This window comes from Callorhinus ursinus, unplaced genomic scaffold, assembly GCF_003265705.2.
Source record: "Callorhinus ursinus isolate GAN/ISIS: 27379988/994484 unplaced genomic scaffold, GSC_fseal_2.0 scaffold25, whole genome shotgun sequence".
In the NCBI taxonomy this organism is placed as follows: domain Eukaryota; kingdom Metazoa; phylum Chordata; class Mammalia; order Carnivora; family Otariidae; genus Callorhinus; species Callorhinus ursinus.
Window position 1 is genome coordinate 9,600,159 of NW_027397087.1, and position 21,604 is coordinate 9,621,762.

Below are 21,604 nucleotides of genomic sequence, written 5' to 3' on the forward strand. Positions count from 1 at the left end.
CGTCCGTTCACACCTTCACCTCTTCCTTCTCTGCTTAATTTCAGGTGGAACTTGGCGCGCCAGGCTTCCCCCCTCAGCTCCTAAGCTCCTTCATCAAACAGCAGCCGCTGGTGATAGCCAGACTGGCTTCCTTCCTTGGTAGTTAGCATCTTCCCGTCAAGATGGTGCTGCAGAGATGCAGGCCCAGGAAGCGCCGGTGACGCGAGGGTGGCTCTTGTCACTGTACCACGATGCAAGGAGAGGCCAGGCTGCCGGCTGTGGCTAACCAGGCAGCCAGCACTCAGACCGAGTTGCCGGCAAAGCCCCATCAGTACCTGGGTCACAGCTGGCGCCTCTGCAGAGTGAGGGGACCTGAGCTCCTGGCCCTGGCTGGCCAGAGTGAAAGCAGCTCAACTCACCGTTTTGGACTTCTCACCTTTCCTGTCCCTGGGACCCTGTGGCAGACAAGCTGCTCGAAGACCAGGATAAGCGAACTGGGAGAGGGCGGGACCAAGCTTCCTTGCTCCGCCGGCCCAGCGCTTGGGCAGGGAGGGAAGCAAGCAGCCATTGGCCAGGACTGCTCGGAATCTGCCTCCGGCGTTCAGCTCCACCGTGGAATGGAGTATTGGAAAATAGCAAACCAGAAAAATGGTTTAAAAAAACAGCTGCACAAACCACAACAATGTTCAGAATCGTTTCTCCTTGGGTTTTTTACAAAATGCTTTATTAATTTTTGCTTCCCCCCCCACCTTCCCTCACAGGAAAGGACAGTTGGGTCTTTGCCTCCTTCAGAGTATTGAGCAATGCTTAGTCTTGGAGCCATCACTCCAGAGCTCAGAATGGGAAGACCACTGTAGAAGCAGTTTGGACACATTTGGGGTCAAAGAGGGGAATCTAGCTCTTTGAGGAGGGGTGGGGTGGCTGAAAAGTTGCTTTTCGAAGACTGGAGAGAAGATACTAGAACTCCTAGAGTAAGTATGTGATTTGTTAGGAGGAAATTCAGTTCCGTTCCTCACCTCCCTCAGAGCCTTGGCGCCAGCCTTCAGTGGTCTCTTGAGCATCCATGCTGCTGGGGCAGGATGTGCTATTCTAGGAGGGGTGGGGAATGGGCTCAGTTTTCTTGTACCTCAACCTGGCTGAACTTGAGCTTTGAGTATTCTGTATGGTTATGTGGAAGTGGTTGGGGTGGGAGAGAGTCCCAGCTTCCATTCTGGTGCCTACAATCTTTGGTGGAAGAGGGGGACCATATGGGGTTTGAAAAGATGGGGTGAAAAGGTTAGTTTCTGTATGGTACAGCGCAGATTTCTTTAGAAGTGTTTGCAGGATTTTTTTTCTTTTACCTCAAATTGTTACTTATGTAAGATTGATTGAAGCCTTCTTAAATTGCCTTTAAATGTATTTTTCTGGTTAATTTTTTTGGTATATTTAACACCCTATTTATGTACTCCCATCTCTTTTCATATAAATTTCTTAAGACTATTGATTGAAAAAGAACACTTGCAAATTAGAAGTCCGTGGTATCCTTTCATTTAGTGGAGACTGCTGTTATCATTTGAGCTCAGAATTTAGCCTCGAGATAATGATGGCAACAACTGCTCATGGCCCAGTTCCAAGCGATACGGTTCACACTAATATACTCAGTTCTTCCCATGAGCTCAGCAGGGCTTTGCTTGTGAAAAGCAACCCGAGCAGTTGGCCAACTGGAGCCAGCTGGAGCCCAGATAAGCACGCGAGAAAGGATACCAGAGCAGGCACTGCCCCACATTGGCGACCACAACCCCCGGAAGGAAGCTCTTTTAACAGGTGAGCACCTCTGGGCAGAGCCGCCATTGGGAATCTGAACATATGGGTCGCCCAGGGGCGACCCTATCCCCTTACTGAGAGCCACACACGTGGCCTGAGTCGGCAATCTAAGGAATATCAGCTGAGGCTGATGTTGTATTCACGATAGTCCAGGGACCCAGCTCTAAATGATCATGAGGAAATCAAATTTTGATTTCGATGGGTGGCGTTCAGACTTCATCAGAATCACCTGGAGAACTTGTTACACCCGAGTTTCTGACTGACTGGGCCTGGAGAGGGGCCAACGTATGTGTAGTTCTAGGCAGTCCTAGGTGATCCTGAGGCTTCTGGTCTGGGGACCACACTTTGAAAAGCACTGTTTTAGACAATTTGTAGAGAGCAGATACATAGAAAGGGACCTGTTTCGTTCACTAGTTCATTAGCTGTGATTCCTAAGTTTATCTTACTGCCTAGAGTGGGCCTTTAAGATTCACACAGGCCCCTGGTGAGTTTCCCAAATTGGGCCCGTGCTACACTGAACTGAGCGGGCCTGAACCCAGCATGCGTGCGGCTTCTGGCTTGCCTCCAGCCCTGCCCACCTGTCCCATCCATGGGGAGCTGCCACAGCTGCACTGGCTGCTGCTTACCTCGGGGCTCAGCTTCCGAGGGCAGTGCTTGCATTCAGCCACATCTAGTGGGCACACAAAGATAAAACCCTTCTTAAAACTATTTTGGTTCCCAGGCATTCAGCACTTCTGAATTTGCTACAGTATCAAATGGATTTAAAGGACAAAGTCCTTCGAAAATGAAGAGATTGTGGAAGGAAGGTTCAGTTGCCAAAACCTGTGAAAGGAGCAACTGGGCGGAGAGGTGGGAGGGAAGGCGCCGGGACCAGGTGGTGACGGAGGGATCCTTCTGTGCTGCTGGCCACCAGGAAGGACTGTCCCCCCAGCTTTCCTAAGGTGCCGCAGCAGGCCTCCTTGGCCCAGAGAACCTGACGCTTCCTTGGGTCGGCCTCTTTTGACAGCTGTGCACTTTTCCCCCAGGAAATACACATGGAGGGACAGACAGGAGTTTTGCAAGACATTTCCAGAGGGTTCCCGGAGTACCATCTCCTTCTTCCAACACAGCCTGAACCTCTCTGCGCTGCTGATGCAGAAAGACCAAATTTTACAGGCGCAAACTTCATGCACATTATCAAGGTGGTGCTTTTTAGTCAAAAATCAATGGATCAGTCAGTCAGAGACACACAGAATACTTCGGAGCCAAACCACATACCCCAGCCCTAACGAAAAAAGCCTAACAGGAGCTGCCCTGCCATCTAGTTGGTTAGAGAGTAGCTAGTGAGTGGAGACTTTGCATATTAACCTTGGAGTTGTACAGAAGTCACTACTATTGGCAAGGGGTTAACAGGGCCCCAGACTCTGACACGATGGGACATTTAGGCATTGCCAAGTGGCCAGGCCATTAGTAGAGCTCTACCCTGTCAGTGCCTACCTTCAAGCCCACCTGGGACTGTGCCGCCTGCTAAAGGAAAGGGCCAGGTGAAAATAACTAGACAGGAAGCCCTTGATAAAGAAAACAGTTTATTTTAAAAAGCTCTAATGTTCTGCCCTGTGCTCGGCCCCCAGACGGAGCTACGGCTGGGAGTTAGTACCTGCCCGGGGCTGAAGGCAGAGAAGGTGCAGGGTCAAAGCTGGGTTTCCGGCGGGGCCCCCCCCCCCCCCCCCACGTATTGTGCATTTTTAAGGAGATGGCAGGCGGTCCAGCTCCTGGTGGTAAGATAATGTCAACTCCCAAGATTCATGTTTTAACTTTACCCACAGGTTAAGCAGAAGTCATTTGCCTCTGTCATGATTTCCAAACCACAAAGTTTTAAGGGACACTGGGGTAGCAGCAAATGGGGCTCAAGTCCTGTGTTGTCAAGCCCACACGTGTCATTTAATAATCCAAGTAATAAATGCCAACTCTTCTGCTCCAGGACTGGAGTCTCTAGGCTTTGCCATCATAATCCTGAATCAGGCGAACTCTCCTTCCTCTAGGACTTGGGTGGTGAGCCTGCAGTCGGTGGGATGCCAGGCAGCCCCACACTTCCTTCACACATGAGCAGGAGGCCTGACTACAGACTTAGCTACTCCTTCCTCAGCAAGGGTCAGCAGTGAGCACTCAGTGGGGGGGCGTGGGGGCCTCCTCCTGAGGCCGGGGTTCTGGTCAGACACCCAAGACACGACTGCTCCCCAGCCCTAGCTCTGGGCCAGCACAGTTCCCCGGTTTGTTTGCACCAGCTCACAAGCTCTTAGCTGGGGTTCTGGCATGTGAGGCTCAGCTAGAAACAGGTGGAACAGTGTCGCTAATTCTTCGGAGAAGTCCTGGAATAAGCAGAAAGATGACAGACAACACTGACTGATACATAATTCTGGACGGTACATCCTTTCTATTAAAAGTCAATCCGCGGTATCAAGCCCTAGCTAACCAGTGAGTAGACAACCTTATTTTTTCCCACCTGCCTTCTACACTGAAATGGATGTGACCCTTTTCCCATGAGTACTCTGGGATGCTCAAGTTCCAGCAGGGACAGCGAAATCTGGCAGCGGACTCAACCATGGAGTGAGTACTTCACCACCACGTTTCATCTTGACAAACCGTAGGAGGTATAAATCATTCTGCCTAGATCACAATAACTTTAAGTGCCGGCTGAGATTAAGACCTAGGTTATTCTGATTTCAAAAGCTCCTACTCACTGTGCCACGCTGCTTTCCAACTAACTACCTGCCTTCCCTCTTCCCTCCTTCCACGGACACAGTCTTTCATACAACACCCACTCAAATGTGAAAAAGGCCCTGCAGAACAGCCACGCCGTTTCAGGGTGGTCCTGAAGATACCTGACAAAATCTACTGAGATTTGGGAAGATCCTAGGAATATCTGGGCCCCAGCACTTGCCTCATTTCAGGCTAAGAGGGCACAGGACACCCGTTCTCCATCTGCGTATGAGGGTGTGAGGACTCCTTACCTTTGGCCACTGGGCGTCACGGAGGCTGCCCAGGCAGGCCTCTATCTCTGTCCGTCCCATGAGCCCTTTCTCTACCAGCTCCCGGAGCAAGAAGAGCAGCAGGTCCCACTGCAACACACACGGAGGAGGTCAGGGTGGCTAGGACCATACGGCGACCCTGACTGACCCAAAGGACAGAACACTGCCGCGGAGGCCGCCTGGAGCCCGTGCTAGCGTGTCAGAGAAACCGGGCACCGCTGCCAGAAGCGGGGGAGTAAAGGAACCCCACCCGTGGCGGTGGGATAAGCACAGGACTGTGGAGGGCTGAGGAGCCCGACTGCCCCCGGCTCACCTCCCTTGGCCGAGTGTCCGCCAGAAGCCCCACGTTTCTTGGGCTCAGCAGCAGCTGCAGCGGAACCGGCACCTGAAAGTCGTCCTTCCACAAGGAGAGCAGCGCGTGCAGGAGCCTTCGAGCCTGCCCCCTCTCTAGCCTGCGCGGGGCCGGGGGCCCGGGGACAGGGATGTGGTCTGCCACTATGGGAAAAGAAGAAAGTCCAGCTTTAAGAGACAGAGGTAGGCTCCCCTAGCTGGCCCCTGGGAGGAAAAAGGGAACAAAACTCCATGTATCTTGCTTGTACCCGGCCCTGCGATCTGGGGGATCCAGCAAGAGCGTGATGTCATGAAAAGGAGCCATACCAAGGAGGGATGCTAAATCCACAGAGCACTTCGCCAGATGCTGCTCCGCAGGCGGGCACAGGAACTGTGGGGAAGAGGCAGGGGGACCCCGGGCATTAGTACCGTCCTTAGAGCAGTGGCCCCAAGCCGATGCAGCTCCGGTTCGCGGGCACCGGACAAGGACCCCCAGCGGAGCGTCCCACCGCGGCTCACCTGGCGGCACTGCAGTGTCTGGCCCAGCTGGCCCAGGAGCTGCTCCAGATGGTCCGGAGAGACTCCCTCCTCGGGGTCCCGGGGGCCCGCAGCCAAAGACAGCACATCCTGGAGGCAGTAGGGGTGGAAGCAGAGTGAGACTGCATACCTGGCTGGCACCTAGGAGGCCACAGAGAATGTGGCCTGGGGCAGGGATCAGCCAGTGGAAAGAGGCAGAAGGAAAAGGAAGACAGGGCCCCTGGATGAAGTGGCGGGTTCAAGGTGCCTTAGACCTGGGGCTTGAGGCGGACCGCACAGCTGGGAGAAGCAACCATGTGGACGCCAGCTGAGGAACAACATGCTGCCCGAGAGCTCAAGATGTCCCTCGTCCTGGGACAAAGGCGATCCTAGCCAATTCCCAGACAGCGCCTTACTCTGCAAACATTTAGGGGAGCCGTCCTGCTCCATACATGGTAGATTTTCTCTCTCCCCCGCTTCTCTGTTCATCTTCTTGGGAGAATCCGGCTTCAGCAGAGAAAACCGGGAGCTACTGGCCACTTAGCCTTCGCCTCTCCCTCCTGGATACTCTCCCTCTTTAGTCATTCCTCCTCAGCTCTAGTCCTAATCTTTGGCCCCACCAAGCAGTAAAGAGTTGAGGCTCTGCAGGCCATGACATCTCTGCCTCAACTGCTCAACTCTGCTGCTGTAGCACAGTAACAGCCCTAGACGGTTCAGAAGTGAACAAGCGTGGCTGCGTGGATCTACAATAACCAGCAGCAGGCTGGACTGGGCCCATGGGCTGTTGGCTGACCCCTACTCTAGACAGGCTCTAAATTTTCCAGATCAAGAGCAATGGTAGTTTATTCTTACCGCCTGTAACTAAATCAGCATCACCTCCCACACAGGAGAACGTTTCTGAAATCCGATCCCAAAAGCAGGTGACTGCTTAGAGACTTTCCTACCTGTTAACACCAGACAGCCCCTCGTGACCAGGCTCCCGTCGCCATCTGTGTAATACGCAGCCCCTCCCAAACTTGCCCATCTGCCCTCTTCCCCTTTTGGGTGACTCAGGTACCAGAAGTCCGAGAAGAGCAATGAGGAAAACCATTCAGTTCAGCTCCGCCCCACCGAACCCCATCCAGTCAGACGGACACCGGACTAGCTGCACGACACAGAAAGCGGCTACGTGACACACTGCAGCGGACGCAAGGAAGGAGGGAGACCAGGAAAAGAGCGGGGAGAGGGCAGAGGGGAGGGGCGCAGGGAGGAGGGGAGCTGTGTACTTTGATCTCGGAGATGAGGTGGGAGGGGAGGGGAGCATGGTGCTCACAGGCTCGGGAGCAGCCCCTCCGCTCCCCCCGGGCAGCTGCTTCGGGACCCTGGGCTCGAAGGGTGCGACTCACTGCCGCCTTCACCTCTCTCCTGATCAGTGCTGCAGGTCAAAGGGAGAACAGAAAAGGGGTCACACCACGTCAACCCATGCCCCGCACCCTTTCCTGCCTGGTGTTCCATCTCCCCCAAGGGCCTCGCACTTTCTGCCAGTCCACTTTGGAACAACCTGGCCAGCCCTCCCCGGGGCCCGGACCTTACCTGTGATGTTGGCTGACAACCAAGCACAGGCTTTCTCTGTTGCAAGCCCCACAGCAATGTTCTCTGCGCTGCTTAGAACCTGTGACCCAGAAGAACTGCAGCGTCAGGGGCCCGGGGAGGCTTGGGGATGACATGAACATGTGAGGGGCACCCAATGCCGGGACTGAGCCATGGGCCCGCCTGTCACCAGCAGCCCCATGCACACCCTCGCGCACGTACGGCCCACGGCGCACCTCTCCCACACCAGACACTAGTCTGTGGGCTCTCGGCCGCCCCCCTACTTACAGCGGCCGGGGTCTCCTCCGGAAGCAGTGCCCGTACGGCCCCAGGGCTCTTCTTCTGACAGAACCTGAAAGGAGACAGAGGCTGTCAGCGATGGCTAGAAATTTCAGCCTGGCTCACAGAAGGAAAGGCCAAGCGTACCCATCACCTGAGCCAGGAGGGCTCTGCCTTGGGGGGAGGTGGGGGCGGGGGAAGAGAAGCACTGTCAGCCCTGGGCCCACCCTTGACCCCCGATGCTGGGAGGAATGGGACCCTCAAGCCCCCACGCTTCCAAATTCAACTTCGGACTTTGGGACCTAAAGCCCAAGATATGAGCCTACAGAGGAAGCAAAAGAACAAGGGGGGTTTGGAGAGCACATGGAATAAAGGAGAGGAGTGTGAAAAAGTCAGAAAAAGAAAAGCTGAGAGTGGGGACGAGGGTCTCTTACTCCCGCCCCCGGGTCAATGCCTGCGCCCCATGGGGGCACAGCTGGGAGCACAAGATCTCCAACAGCTGGGCTGGATCTCCCCCGTCCTGTCCCCGTGTCAGCAGCTGCTCTTGAAGAAGCGACTCGGCCTGGCGCACCAGATCTGCCACCAGCGTGGCCCTGTAGCAGGGACAGAAAGGCTTGGAGGTAGCTGAATCCGGAAGGGGCTACAAATTCAGGGAAACCTGGTCAGAACCAACTTCCAAGAACTTTAGCAGTCTGAGCCTCCCCACCACATCCTTCCCCTCAAGCTAACCTGCTTCACACTGGCAACACGACGTCAGGAGATTTAAAGGGGGAAAATGTAAGGGAGCGAGCCTGGCACCCTCCACATCTGCCTTCCCGACCCTCTCAGCCCATGCTCACTTGATGTGTTTGACGCAGTTAGAGCCGATTCTCTCTGCCACAAACTCCACAGTCCTGCGCAGGGAAGGCGGCTGGTTGTGGAAGAAGGCTTGGGCCAGCTGTGCCTGTGCGGAGGAGGCAACAGTGTGTGAAGAGTTCCCTTTCTCTTCCCTGCCGGGCGCCCCCTGCCTCTACCGGCCCCTTACCTGCAGCCCCTGGGTGGTCCGCGGAGGCTGGGCTCCAAGGCCGGTGGTGGTGGTGGTGGGAGTGATCTTCCTCACAAAGCCCCCACTCCGCCCACTGCTGCCCGACACCCATGACGCCAGCAGTTTCCGGAGCTCTCCTGCAGCAGGGAGGCCCAACTGCTTAGTTCCAGAGCCACCCCTACCCTCCCAGGCCTCTTGGACTTTAAGTATCTGTGGAGTAAAGAGGCTGAAGCACCCGGGGAACGCCTGAGAACAACGTATTAGGGTGTCAGGCCGACGGGACGCCTGTTGGGTACTCATCAGGGGACAGACCGAGGACCGTGGGCGGCGGAGGATCAGTGTCCTCACCGATATAGGGGCAGCAGGTGTAGAGCAGGTGCTGGTCCACCACAGGCATGCCATCCTGCGGGAGAGAAGAGAGCAGAGCTAAGTAGGCAGGTTTCCCTTCCTTCCCACTGTGCCAGAAACAGGACAGTGAGGGAAGACAGTTACTCTAGGAACTCCCAGCCCGCCTGCTTCCTTTATTCCTGCCACCCCCACGGCTCTGGCCAGGCCCCAACACCTACCAGCCCATGCTCAGAAGCTACTGTAGCCACCTCCAAGGCATCCCACTGACCCTCTTCCAGAAAGAACAGGTCCTCAGGGACCGTGGGAATCTGACAAAAGATCAGGGCAGCGCAAGCACCAGTCAGCACTACAGACGCGCAACACACAGACCTTGCGGTTCCAGGAGCAAAGCAACACCATGGGGATTCCCAGACCCGCTCTAAACCTCCATCTTCTGGCCCTGACCTCGTTCAGACTCAGACCTCCCCCCACTCCCGATCTCCCACCACAGTGGCTGCCCCTCTTCCCCAATCTGGATCTTCCCTCCCTCTACCAACCTGGAAAAGCCAGCCCAGGACAGCAAGCAGCAGCAACTTGTTCAGGAAACACATCTCCCCTTCGCTTTCCTTTGACAAGACCAAGCTCCTAACAGGTACATTTGTGCCAAGAAAGAAATGGAATGGAGTGAAAGAAAGCTATCACTGGGAAAATAATTCTCAAAAGCAGACCAAAAGGGGACGGCTGTCGTGCAGGCGAGCAGGATCTCCTCACCGCCCTTTCCCAGATCTGTACTCCCTCTCAGCGGGGCCACAGGAGGAACAAAAAAGGGCCAAAGTGCAAGGACCCGCGCGGTCTGCTGAGGACCCCACCCTGCATCTCCGCTGGGGGTCGGCCTCGGCCCAGGAAGCACAGGCCCCCGGCCCTCCTCACTGACAGCAGCCTCAGCAGCTCTCCCACGCCCCCCGGCTCCAGCCCTGCCCTCGCTGCACTCACCGGTGTAGGTGCAGCAGGACAGTGAAGATGCTGCGGTAATAGTCCAGCAGGGGCACGATGTGGTCGGCGAGGGAAAGGAATTCCACCAGCCAGGGCACAGTGAGCACGGCTCGGCGGGCCCGCAGCCCCTGCTGCAGCAGAGCCCGCACATCCAGGGCAGGGGGCACCTGGCGGGGCAGGGCTCGGTCAGGGGGCGAGGCCAGGGGCTGGACATGCCCTCCAACTCCAGGGCTCTGGGGCCCCTCCCAGCCCTCCTTACCAGAGCCCCCATTCACCTGGCTCCTCAGGGCCAGAATGGAGTCCTGGAGCTCACGGGTCGGGGGTGGCTCGGGCCCCCGGTACGGCAGGAAAGCCACAAAGCCCAGGAATTTAGCCAGAAGCCTCAGGCTGAGCAGCACCACAGCAAACTGCCTCCGTTCACCCTGCAAGGGATCAGGGAAGTAAAAGGTCCTGAGCATTGGGCTTCTAGAATAATTGTGAATCTGTTACAAAGTTCTTGAAAACAGCCCCTCCCCTCCTAGGTCAGAACCCTGTACTCTGCCTCATTCTGCTTTCTAACCTGCCAGTCCACGTCTGACTCCCCGTCTTCGTCGCTAGGCTCAGGTTGGGGCAGGGCAAGGCTGTTGAGCTCCCGGATTTTCAAACTCAGACTGTCCATGAGATGCTGATTAAACTGGAAGCTAGGAAGGAGAGCAAAAAAAAAAAAAGACACTGGCAGAGGTGTAGAAAGACCCAGAATAGAGAAGAGGTGCTGAAGACAGAAAGGCACAGTGGGGCAGAGAGGGGAGCAAAGGACCACTGAGGTTACCTACGTGGGTAAAAGAATAAGAAGGGAAACGGAGGCAGAAGTGCGAGCTGGTAGGAGCCCGGCCATGGCCCAATCCCACCCAGTTATAGTCCAGGCCAGGAGAAACAACTGTTGTCCTTCTGGAAAGACAAACCTCTCCTGGCCCCAGCCCCACTCCCTGAGAGACACAGGGGACCTTTACCTGCTGGCGCTCAGGATGAAGTCCCTGAAGAAGCCCTGACAGCCCGGGAAGGTGGGGGGTGGGCAGGGGCCCCCGCTGCTCTGAGGGGCCACGAGCCTTTCCTGTAGGCGCCGCAACCGCCCCAGCTTGTCAGCTCCAAGCATACTTAACACATCCGGAGCCTCCCCCAAGACAGTGCCCCCAGCGCCACCAGGACTCTGACACATCTGGGGCAGCGGAAAGAGGAGACAAATATAAAACCCGTAAGTTTGTCCAGAAAGAAGGACTGAACAAAATAGGGTGGAAGTAATGAACATTTAGGGAATACCAACCCCGTTATCAGGTTCCACAGATCTGTTTTTCAAGGTAGGGATGATACTGTTTTATAGGTGAAGAAGCTAAAACTGCAAGGTGAGACATTTGCCTAGGTTCCCCAGAGCTAGGGTTTGAAATCAGGCCCGAGTCGTATGCCCGTACTCTACCACAGCACAAATCGAAGGCAAGGAACTAGTGAGAGGCTGAAGGAAGGCAGGGCGTGCAGGGCACGTGACAGAAGGCTCTGGCTCCTCTCTGGCTGCCTGCATTTTGGCCACCCCACCCCCAAGGAGCAGAACTCTGCTGTTCAAACTCCAGCCCAGGACCTGCCTGGCTGTCCGCCCCACCCCAAAGTGCCAGCCATTACTTGGCTGCCTTTATTATCTACTGTCCACTGTAATCTGCTGGGGCTATTACCTGGAGAAGTTGTTTCTGGAAAAGCCGAACAAAATGGCTGTGGCTGCAGGCTGCAGAGAGCTGACCCATCATGGCTCTGAGGCATAAGAGGCAGGAACAGAATGTGAGGGCAGGAAGAAGGGGGCAGAAATCTGAGAGAACGAGCCTATCCTTGGGCCTTTCAGTCCTTTACCAGGGGCCTGAGCAGACCTCGGCCAGAGCTGGCCAGCACAAGGATATAGGAACAGGTAAGGGACACCTTCCTCAGCACCAAGATCCCTCAAGGCTAGAGATACACTTAATGCGACAAGAAATAATCCCACCCTCTCATCTTCAGTCTACACTGGGCTCCAATGAGTTTCATGACCCAAGTGGAAGGCAGATCCCTGGACGGAGGATATTCTCTCTGCACCTTAGCTAGCTGTGCAAAGTTCTCAGAACTGCTGAACTAGATGATGGAAAAAATGGAGGTTGGAAAGGGTCTAGCCAGTGACTTGGGCCAAGTGATCTGGCACGCAATCTGGAGAAAGGGCTTTGCACTTATCTAAGCATTCACCATCACGGGACAAGTTGGGGTCACGTGTGAGTGCAAGGAGCAGGCCCAGCAAATCCCTTCTGAGTAGGGGCAAAGCTGCCAGTAACTACAGAGTAAGGGGCACAGACGTTAACGTCTGTGGGCTAGGGGCCGGGGGGGGGGGGAGGCCACCTCCAATCAGCCACCCGAGCACCACTAAGCTGCTCACTGCCAAAAGCGAGCGAGACAAGGTGACCAGTATGGGTGCACCTACCTGATCCTGCTGCCCAAGCCCTTCTCAAAATCCCAGCCAGGTTCCTCATGCCGATCTTCCCACTCTCGAAGCACCTCAAAAAACACGTCCCTGACAGACACAAGAACGCCTGATCAACGGAGGCACAGCCGACCTCCCCGACTCGCAGCAGTGCCTTCTCTAGCTCAGAGGAATGGAGGGCGGGACTACCCGCAGCCCCATTCCCGATCCTCCCCAACGTTCTCTAGGTGCTGACAGCGCTGCAGACCCAGCGGCAGCACACCACACACCTCACAGACCCCGAGGCACAGCAAAATCCGGTTCTGTCTTGCTGGAGAACCCCGTGACTAAAGTCATACACCTGTGAGAAGGCTGCCTAAGGTTGGAGGTTCCAGTCCACGGCAGGAAACAGGATGAAGGTACGTGCCCATTCTGATGGTTGGAAGGAAGGGCCCAGTGGTGCTAAACTACCACCTGTTAGTGCCAAACTCCTAGTTTCTATGAAAACAACACAGGCTGCCTATCCCAGAGAAAATGCCGCCTCATTCCCTCCCAAAAGTTCCCTTTTCTTATCACCTCTGTTTTTTAAAAGTATGAAAGGCTCGGTCACTGGAGAAGTTGGCACGATTGTCTGTTTCTGGCTGAAAGGAGACAGCTTGAGCAGAGGGTGGCATCGCCAGAGAGACCTAAAATATGGCAGTGACATTAGGGACTGAAACCCTCACAGGTCATGCTCAGAAAACTTCACCCCCGCATTCCTGCCCAGAGTCAGCCCACGTGACACGAGAGTGGTGTGCGCCGGGCTGCCTGAAGCATGAGGCTGGGAAAGGTCAGGTCAGGGCTAGGTGGGGTCCCTACCTTGGCAACACTGCCCTCATAGGCAGCTCGGAGGCGGCCTTGCAGAGCCGGTGAGAAGCACAGCAGCCGCTCGTTCTCAGCCAACAGCTTCAAGGTCCCTTTGTCCAAGTAGGAAAGAACCCTACAGGGACAAGAGCACGTATGGCTGAGAATGGGATGCGCTGCAAATAGGGAGCCGGCACCTGCACACCACAGAGAACATTATCTGGAACGTGCAGCAGGTATGTAAGGCAAAGTCATGGGCCGAGGGTTTAAGATGCCGGAGGCAAGGGGGCAGGAAAGAGACCTGTGGAGCAGGGAAACAGACAAGAACCCAAAGGGCAGATGCCAAGGCCACAGGGGGGCAATTTGATTCTTTCAGGACTTAAATTCATAGCCTTGACACAGAATGACAGGCTACGTGTAGGAAAAGGCCCAGGGTCAGTGCACCTGTGTGAAGCACAAGCACTTACCCCAAGTGGCCAGAGAAGCAAATGGACAATGGGAATAAGGCTTAAATGCCTCAGCTGGGGAAACTCACTGAAACTGATGCTCCAGAACCTGCACTGCAAAGAAGACACAATCATGGACATTCTGGAACAGTGGGCTTTCCAGGGAATCTAGAAGGATAGTACCAAGCTGTCAGTTAAGAATTGTTTCATCTCCAGCCCTCATTTCCCAAAAAGAGGCTTGCCCACTGACCTGGTGCTCCTGGAGTTGGTTCAAGGTCACTGTCCTTGGTGGCCACCATCCTCCGAGCAGTAAGGAGTTGAAGGACGAAGAAAAGCTCCAAGAAGAGGTTTGGTACCAGGTTCTCTGGATAGAAAAAGAAACCCCTGGGTGTGAGGCACCATTTGGAATCCCAGCCCGCAGGTCCGCAAGCATCTCCACTCCAGCACCCTTTGCTCTCACCCACCGGCAATGCATGAAGAGTAAACGAGGGCTATCCGCTCCAGGCGCTGGCGGGAAGACACTCTGGCAGGGTCAGCGGGTTCAGCTGTGAGGTTTCCTGTCCGGCTGGGGAGGGGAGACCCCGATTCTGAGGTGGGACAGGCGGCGGTCGGTGACTGCTGCAGCTGCTTAGAGCTATGGGGACAGAGAGATGTCAAGAGCAGTTCCCCTAGCTTCCCCCGCACAAGCCACACTCTGGTTCCTCCAGAGCAGATGTCCACAGCCCAGGAAACAGACCCAGGGCTCCCTGGCCGGCAAGCCAATCTCAGGGAAGAGCCCTTCAGATCCCCCAGTGGGAGGAAGATGACCACCCAGGGAGTGGCAAGGTCATACCGCTCCTTCCTGAGCATCTCCCGCTCCTCTTGCAGACTTCTGCACCCTGGGGGAAGGCCATGGCCCCAAGGGCTAGTGTCCGGGACTGAGGGTTGGGAACTGGGGACACAGTTGATTGGGGGTGAGGTGAAGCAGGTCTTGGGCTTGGAGAGTGACCGCTCTTCGCTCACCGGAGTTGGGTTGATCCGGCGTGAAGGCTTCGTCCTGCTAAGTAGCCACAGGTTTTTCTCAAATTCCCATCTTCAAACATGTACCCCTCACCACCTCCAGGGCGGGGGGCCCCTTGCGAAACGCCGTTCTCACTAATGTGGTCATCTCACCCCCAACCTTCTGGCCATTCCCACGCTCGGGTGCGGAGCGCCCGGCCCTAATTTCCTGACTCCCCTCGCACAGCCTTCGTGCCCACCCCACTCGTGGGGGAGGGCCGATTCTCACCCTGCAGGGCCCGGGGGAACCGAGCCTACGGGAGGGAACTCCTCCAGGTTGCTGAGGTTTGGCGGATCAGAGCGCGCGAGGCTGGGGCTGCCGGGGCTGCCAGAGCCTCTGGGCCTCCGGCCCCCGGCCCAAGGCTGACTCTCTCCGCCGACCCCCTCCTCCAGGCCCCCGGGGCCGCGGCCTCCCCGCTCGCGGCCCGGCCCCGGGCCCCGCCTCCTGCCCCCGCGGCGGGCCGAAGGGGCCTCGGCGGCGGCGGCGCTCGAAGGCTCGGTCGGGGGGAAGAGCTGGCTGCGCGCCCCGCGGCCGCCCCGCGGCGGGCCCCCCGGCCTCCCTGGCAGAGCTGCCGAGGAGCCCGGGGCCTTGGCGGGGGTTGGGGGGCCCTGCGGGAGGACGCGGCTGCTCTGCTCCCTCAGGAAGTTGAGCAGGAACGGCACGAATTCCTTCCGCAGTGGCCGGAGGGAGCCCAGCGCGGCCGCCTCCCCGGGGTCATCCTGAGGGAGAAGCGGCGAGGGACGAGAGGGTCAGCGGCCAGCCCGGCGCCACGAGCAGCCGGGACCGCAGTGCGCGTTGAGGCGGGCGGCCCGGGCAGCGGCCCCTAGCTGGAGCGCACTCGGCCCGGGCTGACAGCCAGGCACCCGAGAGAAAAGGGACCGGAGGGGTCGTATCTCCCGCGGAAAGCAGACTCGGGTCAGGCCCGGGGGTGTGCAGGCGCTGTTACCTCCGAACTCTGGGCGCTGCGCGCGATCCACCGCACGGCCTCGGCGACCGACACCTCCTCTCGCAGCAGCGCCTCCAAAACGGCCGCCATCCCGGTCGGGGCGCTTGAAGGCGATTGCGCAGGCGCCGGCGCGCCACGGGCGGCCTGGGAGGGGCGGGGCCGGCCCGCGGAGCGACCGTTGGGCCGCGGGGCGAGGGGCGGGGCGGAGGGGCGGAGCCCGGGCTTCCCCAGGCTAAGGGTCCGCTCAGTCCTCGGGTCAAGGCCTCGGCTTGCTCCGCGACTCCGGACCACAGGCCCGTGGCCCGCCAAGTACGGCCGCACCGCGGTCGACGAGGCCCAGCTCCGGCTGCCCGGGTCCGCGGGGCGACCTGCGGGGCCTCGAGGACATGACTGGGGAAAACCGAGGGCCCGGGAGAGCTGCTGGACGGTAAAGGTGAACAGCTGTTGGTAAAGACACCTGCCTTATCTTCTGCGATAAGGACACCCTTTTCTTTCAAGAGTTTAAGCATTTTTTTTTTTTTTTTTTTTTAAGCTTTTTCATTTATTAGAGCACAGAGGGAGAGTGAGAGTGAGAAGCAGACTCCCCGCCGACCAGGGAGTCCGGCTCTGGGCTGGATGCCGACTCTGGGCTGGATCCCAGGATCCCGAGATCATGAGCTGAGCCAAAGGCAGACGCTTAGCTGACTGAGCCACCCAGGCGCCCAAGAGTTTAAGTTTTCTCTGTTCAACCGTCACCACCCTAAAGAAGTTAGGATAAAATTAGCCTAACTTCATTTGACCTTGTCTATCTCAAAGGCTGAGTTTTCTATGCCCTGGCTCATGGGCACCCACTGGTTTTCCAGCAGCCACCATCAACTGATCGACCATTTTTAAGACGTAAGAATTCTTGCAAGGACGATTTTTAGAATCTTCAGCCTGCAACCCTTAAAGTGCCTCTGGTGCCCACAGAATCACCTGTCTGTACCTTTACCTTACACCAGGTTATTATTTCAATTGCTTTGCAGTTGAAATGTTAAGAGGCACATTCTTGAGTTATTTCTTAATTTCTCTTATTTGGAAACACATGATAGGCAGCTCTTTGGATGTTGCTACTCACTGAGAGATCAAGAAGGGGAGACCAGGCGGGGAAAGACAGATGGCCCTAACATTCCAGGTCGAACCACACAAGGTAGGGAGGAAGCAGTGCCCATGTGAGTGCCTCCCAAGACTTCCTCTGGTTCAAAGGAAGGTCACAGGTGGACAGGACAGGGTGGTGGAAAGCAGGAATGACTCTAGCGCTTCCTGCAGAGGAGAAAGTACCTTCAGCCAGACAATGAAGGACATAAAGGGAGCTCTTAGCACTTGCTAGTTTTTTTTTTTTTTTAAAGATTTATTTGTCGGGGGGGGGTCACAAGCAGGGGGGAGCGGCAGGCAGAGCAGGCAGAGGGAGCTGAGCAAGGAGCCCGATGTGGGACTCGATCCCAGGACCCTGAGATCATGACCTGAGCCGAAGGCAGACGCTTAACTGACTGAGCCACCCAGACATCCCCAGTTTAGTTTTTTTTTTAAAGATTTTATTAGAGAGCGAGAGAATCTCAAGCAGACTCCACGCTCAGTGGGGAATGGGACACGGGGCTCGATCCAGGACCCTGAGATCATGACCTGAGGGGAAAGGAAGAGTCTGACACTTAACCTGCTTAACCAACTGAGCCATCTAGGCACCCCTCAGCGCTTGCAGTTTTATTACTTCACCTTCAGTTTTATTACATGGGAAACCATCTCCTGGTATCCCAGAACTCTTTTATCTTCAGGGGTTCCGAACACCTAGCTTCTATTCAGTCCAGTGCTGCTTTTTCTAGGTCACTTCTGGATGTGGAACTGCATTTTATAGCAACATCTTCTGTTCCCTGTTGATTTCGTAACCTCTGGTACATTCAATAACTTTATTAAATTAGAAAAATATTTCCCCTTTTTGAAAGTAAACCATCACACAGAACTAGAGTGTGCATGCGGAATGAATATTTTATTACTAGATTATAAAAATAAAATACAAAATAATTTTAAAACAGAACTTAAAACACTGTACAAAGCTTTAATATGATACAAATGGGAAAATTAAATAAATAATTACACTTTTATGTACAGATGGCCTATACAAAAGCACTCCATGTTTCTGCCAATACCTTATGTCCTTGGTTGTCTGAGCAAAAATGCATAAAGAGGGCTGCTTGGAGGGAAAAGGGCAATACAATACCTTTGGAGGTATTTCAAAAAGCAACTTCTTATCACTCTGGTTACACGAAGAGGAGGAGAAAGGGAGAAAAACTGTGGGATTACTGAAGTCTTCTAACTTACTGGTTTTGCTCGACAAGAGACTTCTTCTGGTTTGTGGTTCAATCTGATATAACAGCTGCCAGTAGTTCGTAACTTTCAAGAATTATATCTAAGTCAAAACTAGATGTGTCCCCCTCTTTTTTCCTAAAAGCTGCGAACCGGTAAGTAAATGACCCAGTGAAATCAGTGCTGGCAATTTTAGGAATGGGAGTCAGGAGGGGGACGGGAACTGTGCAGGAGGGAGTGTGTGGGCTCAAGCATGGGTCATCTGATCAGTTCTCTTCTTTGTTCAATTCACTCAATCCAATTTCGGAGCCCCAAGTGGCAGAGTGTTGTGTTTCTTTCATCTTCCTAACTGTATTTCTGAATGCTTTTTACCTTAGTGAACTAATTTATCTAACTTGTGAATCATTTAAAAAGAAAATAGTTTTGAAAAGTCCTAAGGGCTTTCCCCTCCCTGGGTTGCTCCCTAAGATAAATCACATTCAAGCCCTGATCACCTTGTTTATCGTGGGTGAATGAAGAACAAAGCCCAGATTCCAAATATGTGGAAATGCTGTGAATGAATTTTTAAGGATTTTATACTGTGTACTATAAGGTGGGGAGAAAGAGTCATATGGCAAGGATAGTGTATATTAAAAACAAGGGTTTACTCAATGTTTTTAGCTGAGTGAGTGAACACTTCCGTACACAATATGAAACGGTATTGAACTACCAAAAAGAGGTAAAATTCCTATCATTAGTGTGTAAAATTATGTCACGGGCAAATTCTCTAGTCACACGGGCTCAAAGATCTGCCTCATGGAATCCTATTCTATAGGTCGAGGAACCCCGAACCACTGGCCCAGGGGTATCGAAGACACATGGCAGCATCACCGGTGATACGTACTATGCCCATACTGTCACTTCCAATTTAACAGGCAGGCTCTGTTAAAGTTCCACAGGATCATGAAGGAAAAGGCTTTACTTCCTTTACATGTCTCCTCAGACCAAAGATCCAGCCAAGTGTAAGGAAATATTCAAATCATTACTGACTAAATGTTACTTGCTGGCTATTCAGTTTTTTGAGATTGTGTATAATAACCACAAAGTGATCTTGATCTTGTCAAATACTTTCATTTTCTGATCCAGATTTGCTCAAGGGGAATAATTAAACATCCAGCTTACATTTTGAAAGTCAGAGCAGATTATCACAACTCAGACAATGTACTGATGGGCCAAGACTCTGTCATCATTTCATGTCCAGCCAAGGATTTCTCAGGGACTGAGGTGTGCAGCATCCAAACTCCCCTTTAAATTCATAGGGACCCTAGTTCCATGTCCTAGAGTTACCTAAGAACTACCGGACTTCCCCAAACACCTCCTGCACATCTCCCTTGCACTGTCGACAACAGATTCTGCAGGCTCCCAAGACTATCTGGGTTAACGTTCTCCTAATTCCAAAGCGGCAGCCCAGCTATTGAGAAAATCCAATGATAGATGTTTCCACGCTCCTCCCCCATCCTCCCAGTGTACCCCAGAGTTCTCCTAGATGATGGCAGGGGAGTGGGGTGTCCGAACCACTACCTGGGGGTTTCCATGCACCACGTCCTCCCATGTGGTCTGAGGACCTGCAGCTGCTGCATGTTCCCTTCTTTAAGTTAAGGTCTAAATCGACACCTCTGGATTCGGGACTCGGGTGACTATTGACCTGGGGGACTACCATAGTGGTTACATACCTTAATCCTGTAATACTTCTTGTGTTAAAACCTAGATAAGTAACTCTTCTGCAAACAAAGTGTACAGACCCAAACTCAAGAAAGTTGAATAAATTCCGCTGTCATCAACCATTCTAGCTCTCCTCAGTGATACAGGTGCCAAAATATGTCTCTCTTTAGGCAGAGTCCCAACACATCTGTGGTAAATGCACATAAACAGAAGTGGGCAGAATATAAAAAAGTGAATGCAAACAACTTAATTCCAAAATACATGAACATGACAGAAGAAATGATTCTTTAACATACGCCGTGTTTTGATAGATATAAAGAAATGAAGTTTTAAAATGTGAAAACTTTGATCTCCAAGACTAAATCTAGACTTATCTACAAAGTAATATATTTCCAAATAGCCAGAATAAGATGCATTTTTTCCCCTAAGCCTAACTCTGAATTCCGGATCCTGTTTCTCCTATTGCCAATTTCTAATGTTAGATAAGAATGTAGTTCCTAGAACAAAGAATCCTCTAGGGAAAAAACATCTGTTTTTTTAATTCAAAGCTATCGGGTATAGGAAAACTAATTATAGTTTTAACTATCGGTGTGTTGGTTTATAAAACATGCACCAATGTACACTTTTTCCTTGTAGATTGAATGCAACCATAGAAACATTTGCATAAAAATCTGTGGCCTGGAAGGAATCTATGATGATTATCAAAGAGCCTCAAGTTCCCCTAGTGGCTAGGAGCTGAATAGAGATACTGCACAAGTAGTCCACTGAATCAGTAAGCAGCTGGGATTTGTTTAGTAGTTTAAAGCAAATAATACAAAGTGGATAATGACAACAGTGGGTATCAATTATCATGTTGCTACTTATCTAGGACTGGACTGACTTGGCAACTTTTACAAAAAAGCATTCACTTCACAACATGCAACTTAAGAAACGCAAATGTGCTGGTGCCCTCGTCAGCAAGACCAGCTTGCACACCAAGGTGGGAATGACAGCGCCCGAGACTTACCATTCAAAGATGTTTACAGTCTGTGCTTTAAGGTTACATTTGATATGATCCAATTTTCCTTTGTTCGCTATACATTAAAGTTAAATGCCTTTATGCTGTGCAAAAGATGACCAGGTGAAATATTAATATTTCAACCCATCTGTATACCCTGGAGATTTGGCGGCATAATGTAAGATGAATGCTGCCTACAGGGACTGAGCTGGTGCGAATCCATTTTCTGCTGCACCCAAGTAACTCCAGAGACTAGACATGGCAGGGTAAAGGCAAGTATGACTAGGGTTGCCATCGTGTTGTGAGAGGAGAAACCAGCACTTGATTTTTGAAAGATAGTTTTGACTTTTGCCCCATACTACTTTTAGTATAGTTTGATTTGACTTTAATTAATGGCCATGTAAAATAACCAAAGTGGTTTAAAATTACTTGGATGATCTATGTTTGTCATTGAAATCTGAAATATGCCATCACTAAAAAACCCGAAATAAATAAAAAAAACAAGGAACTAAAACAACAACACACAACTCATTCTCTGTATCATACCTTAAAATAAAACAAAATAAAAAATCCTTGCGCCAAAAATGTTTTGCTCAGGGCTGCCAACTTCTCTTTTTAGCCTAAGACACTGACCATCTAAAAGCACAAACTATGCTTTTAAAAACCATAAAGTAAATCTCTCTATGATAGTACTTTTAAGTGGACCTATTGATACATATGATATAACTAGTCTGTTTTCTTTTGAAAGTATCAGAGCTGAAACATCTTTGGTTAACTCTTTCCTCTACATGCAAAATAAAGTATTCTTATACACCGAGGCTATTTCTCTCTGGATATGGAGTTCGTCGGTGCCATCTAGAAAAGGGGGCAACACAGTGGAAGAGTTGGGAGAAAAACAGAAGAAACCAAGAGAGAGAAAACACCCAAATGCCATGTTGCCAACACTGTTTTGCCTGCTAGAAGAGAAAATACCAATAAGAAATAACACACACACCACAACTATAGCCTCATCCGCTTTTCCAGTGGTTATGAAGGGCAC

The 21,604-nt window shown here is 53.0% G+C and overlaps 2 protein-coding genes across 8 annotated transcripts in view; one reads left to right on the top strand and one right to left on the bottom strand.

The window, feature by feature from the left end:
- STARD9 (StAR related lipid transfer domain containing 9) overlaps positions 1–3,184 on the top strand; it is a 136,083-nt gene extending 132,899 nt beyond the window's left edge. For both annotated transcript variants that reach the window (XM_073876879.1, XM_073876880.1), the window contains one exon: positions 45–3,184. In XM_073876879.1, the coding sequence (XP_073732980.1) occupies positions 45–146 (102 nt within the window). In that variant the 3' untranslated portion in view covers positions 147–3,184. The remainder of the gene's footprint in view (positions 1–44) is intronic.
- Positions 3,185–3,330: 146 nt separating this feature from the next.
- CDAN1 (codanin 1) lies at positions 3,331–15,694 on the bottom strand. 6 transcript variants are annotated; one of them, XM_025883605.2, is made up of 28 exons: positions 15,549–15,694; positions 14,831–15,321; positions 14,396–14,602; positions 14,028–14,197; positions 13,814–13,927; positions 13,653–13,731; positions 13,133–13,253; positions 12,851–12,960; positions 12,296–12,385; positions 11,529–11,604; positions 10,818–11,023; positions 10,388–10,508; positions 10,104–10,250; positions 9,829–9,995; positions 9,393–9,480; positions 9,075–9,164; positions 8,857–8,911; positions 8,509–8,645; positions 8,324–8,427; positions 7,919–8,077; positions 7,494–7,557; positions 7,209–7,287; positions 6,902–7,050; positions 5,640–5,747; positions 5,448–5,511; positions 5,104–5,285; positions 4,773–4,880; positions 3,331–4,130 (listed from the first exon to the last, which is right to left on the bottom strand). In XM_025883605.2, exons 1-28 carry the CDS (start codon positions 15,636–15,638, stop codon positions 4,005–4,007), a joined length of 3,702 nt encoding a protein of 1,233 aa, XP_025739390.1. In that variant the 5' UTR covers positions 15,639–15,694; the 3' UTR covers positions 3,331–4,004. The 6 variants fall into 6 exon arrangements, 5 of the variants coding, with proteins under 5 accessions (XP_025739390.1, XP_025739388.1, XP_073732983.1 ...); XM_025883603.2 differs by having other exon boundaries at positions 14,396–14,599; positions 15,549–15,670; XM_073876882.1 differs by lacking the exon at positions 14,831–15,321 and having other exon boundaries at positions 14,396–14,441; positions 14,566–14,599; positions 15,549–15,652.
- Positions 15,695–21,604: the final 5,910 nt, after the last annotated feature.

Excerpts from the sequence above, each read along its gene's own strand:
- CDAN1 (XM_025883605.2), bottom strand. The coding sequence starts at position 15,638 with ATGGCGGCCGTTTTGGAGGCGCTGCTGCGAGAGGAGGTGTCGGTCGCC. Across the intron at positions 5,748-6,901 it reads ACCTCATCTCCGAGATCAAA|GATGTGCTGTCTTTGGCTGC; the intron begins GTACACAGCTCC and ends TACTGCCTCCAG. Across the intron at positions 5,286-5,447 it reads GGATTTAGCATCCCTCCTTG|TGGCAGACCACATCCCTGTC; the intron begins GTATGGCTCCTT and ends CTTTTCCCATAG.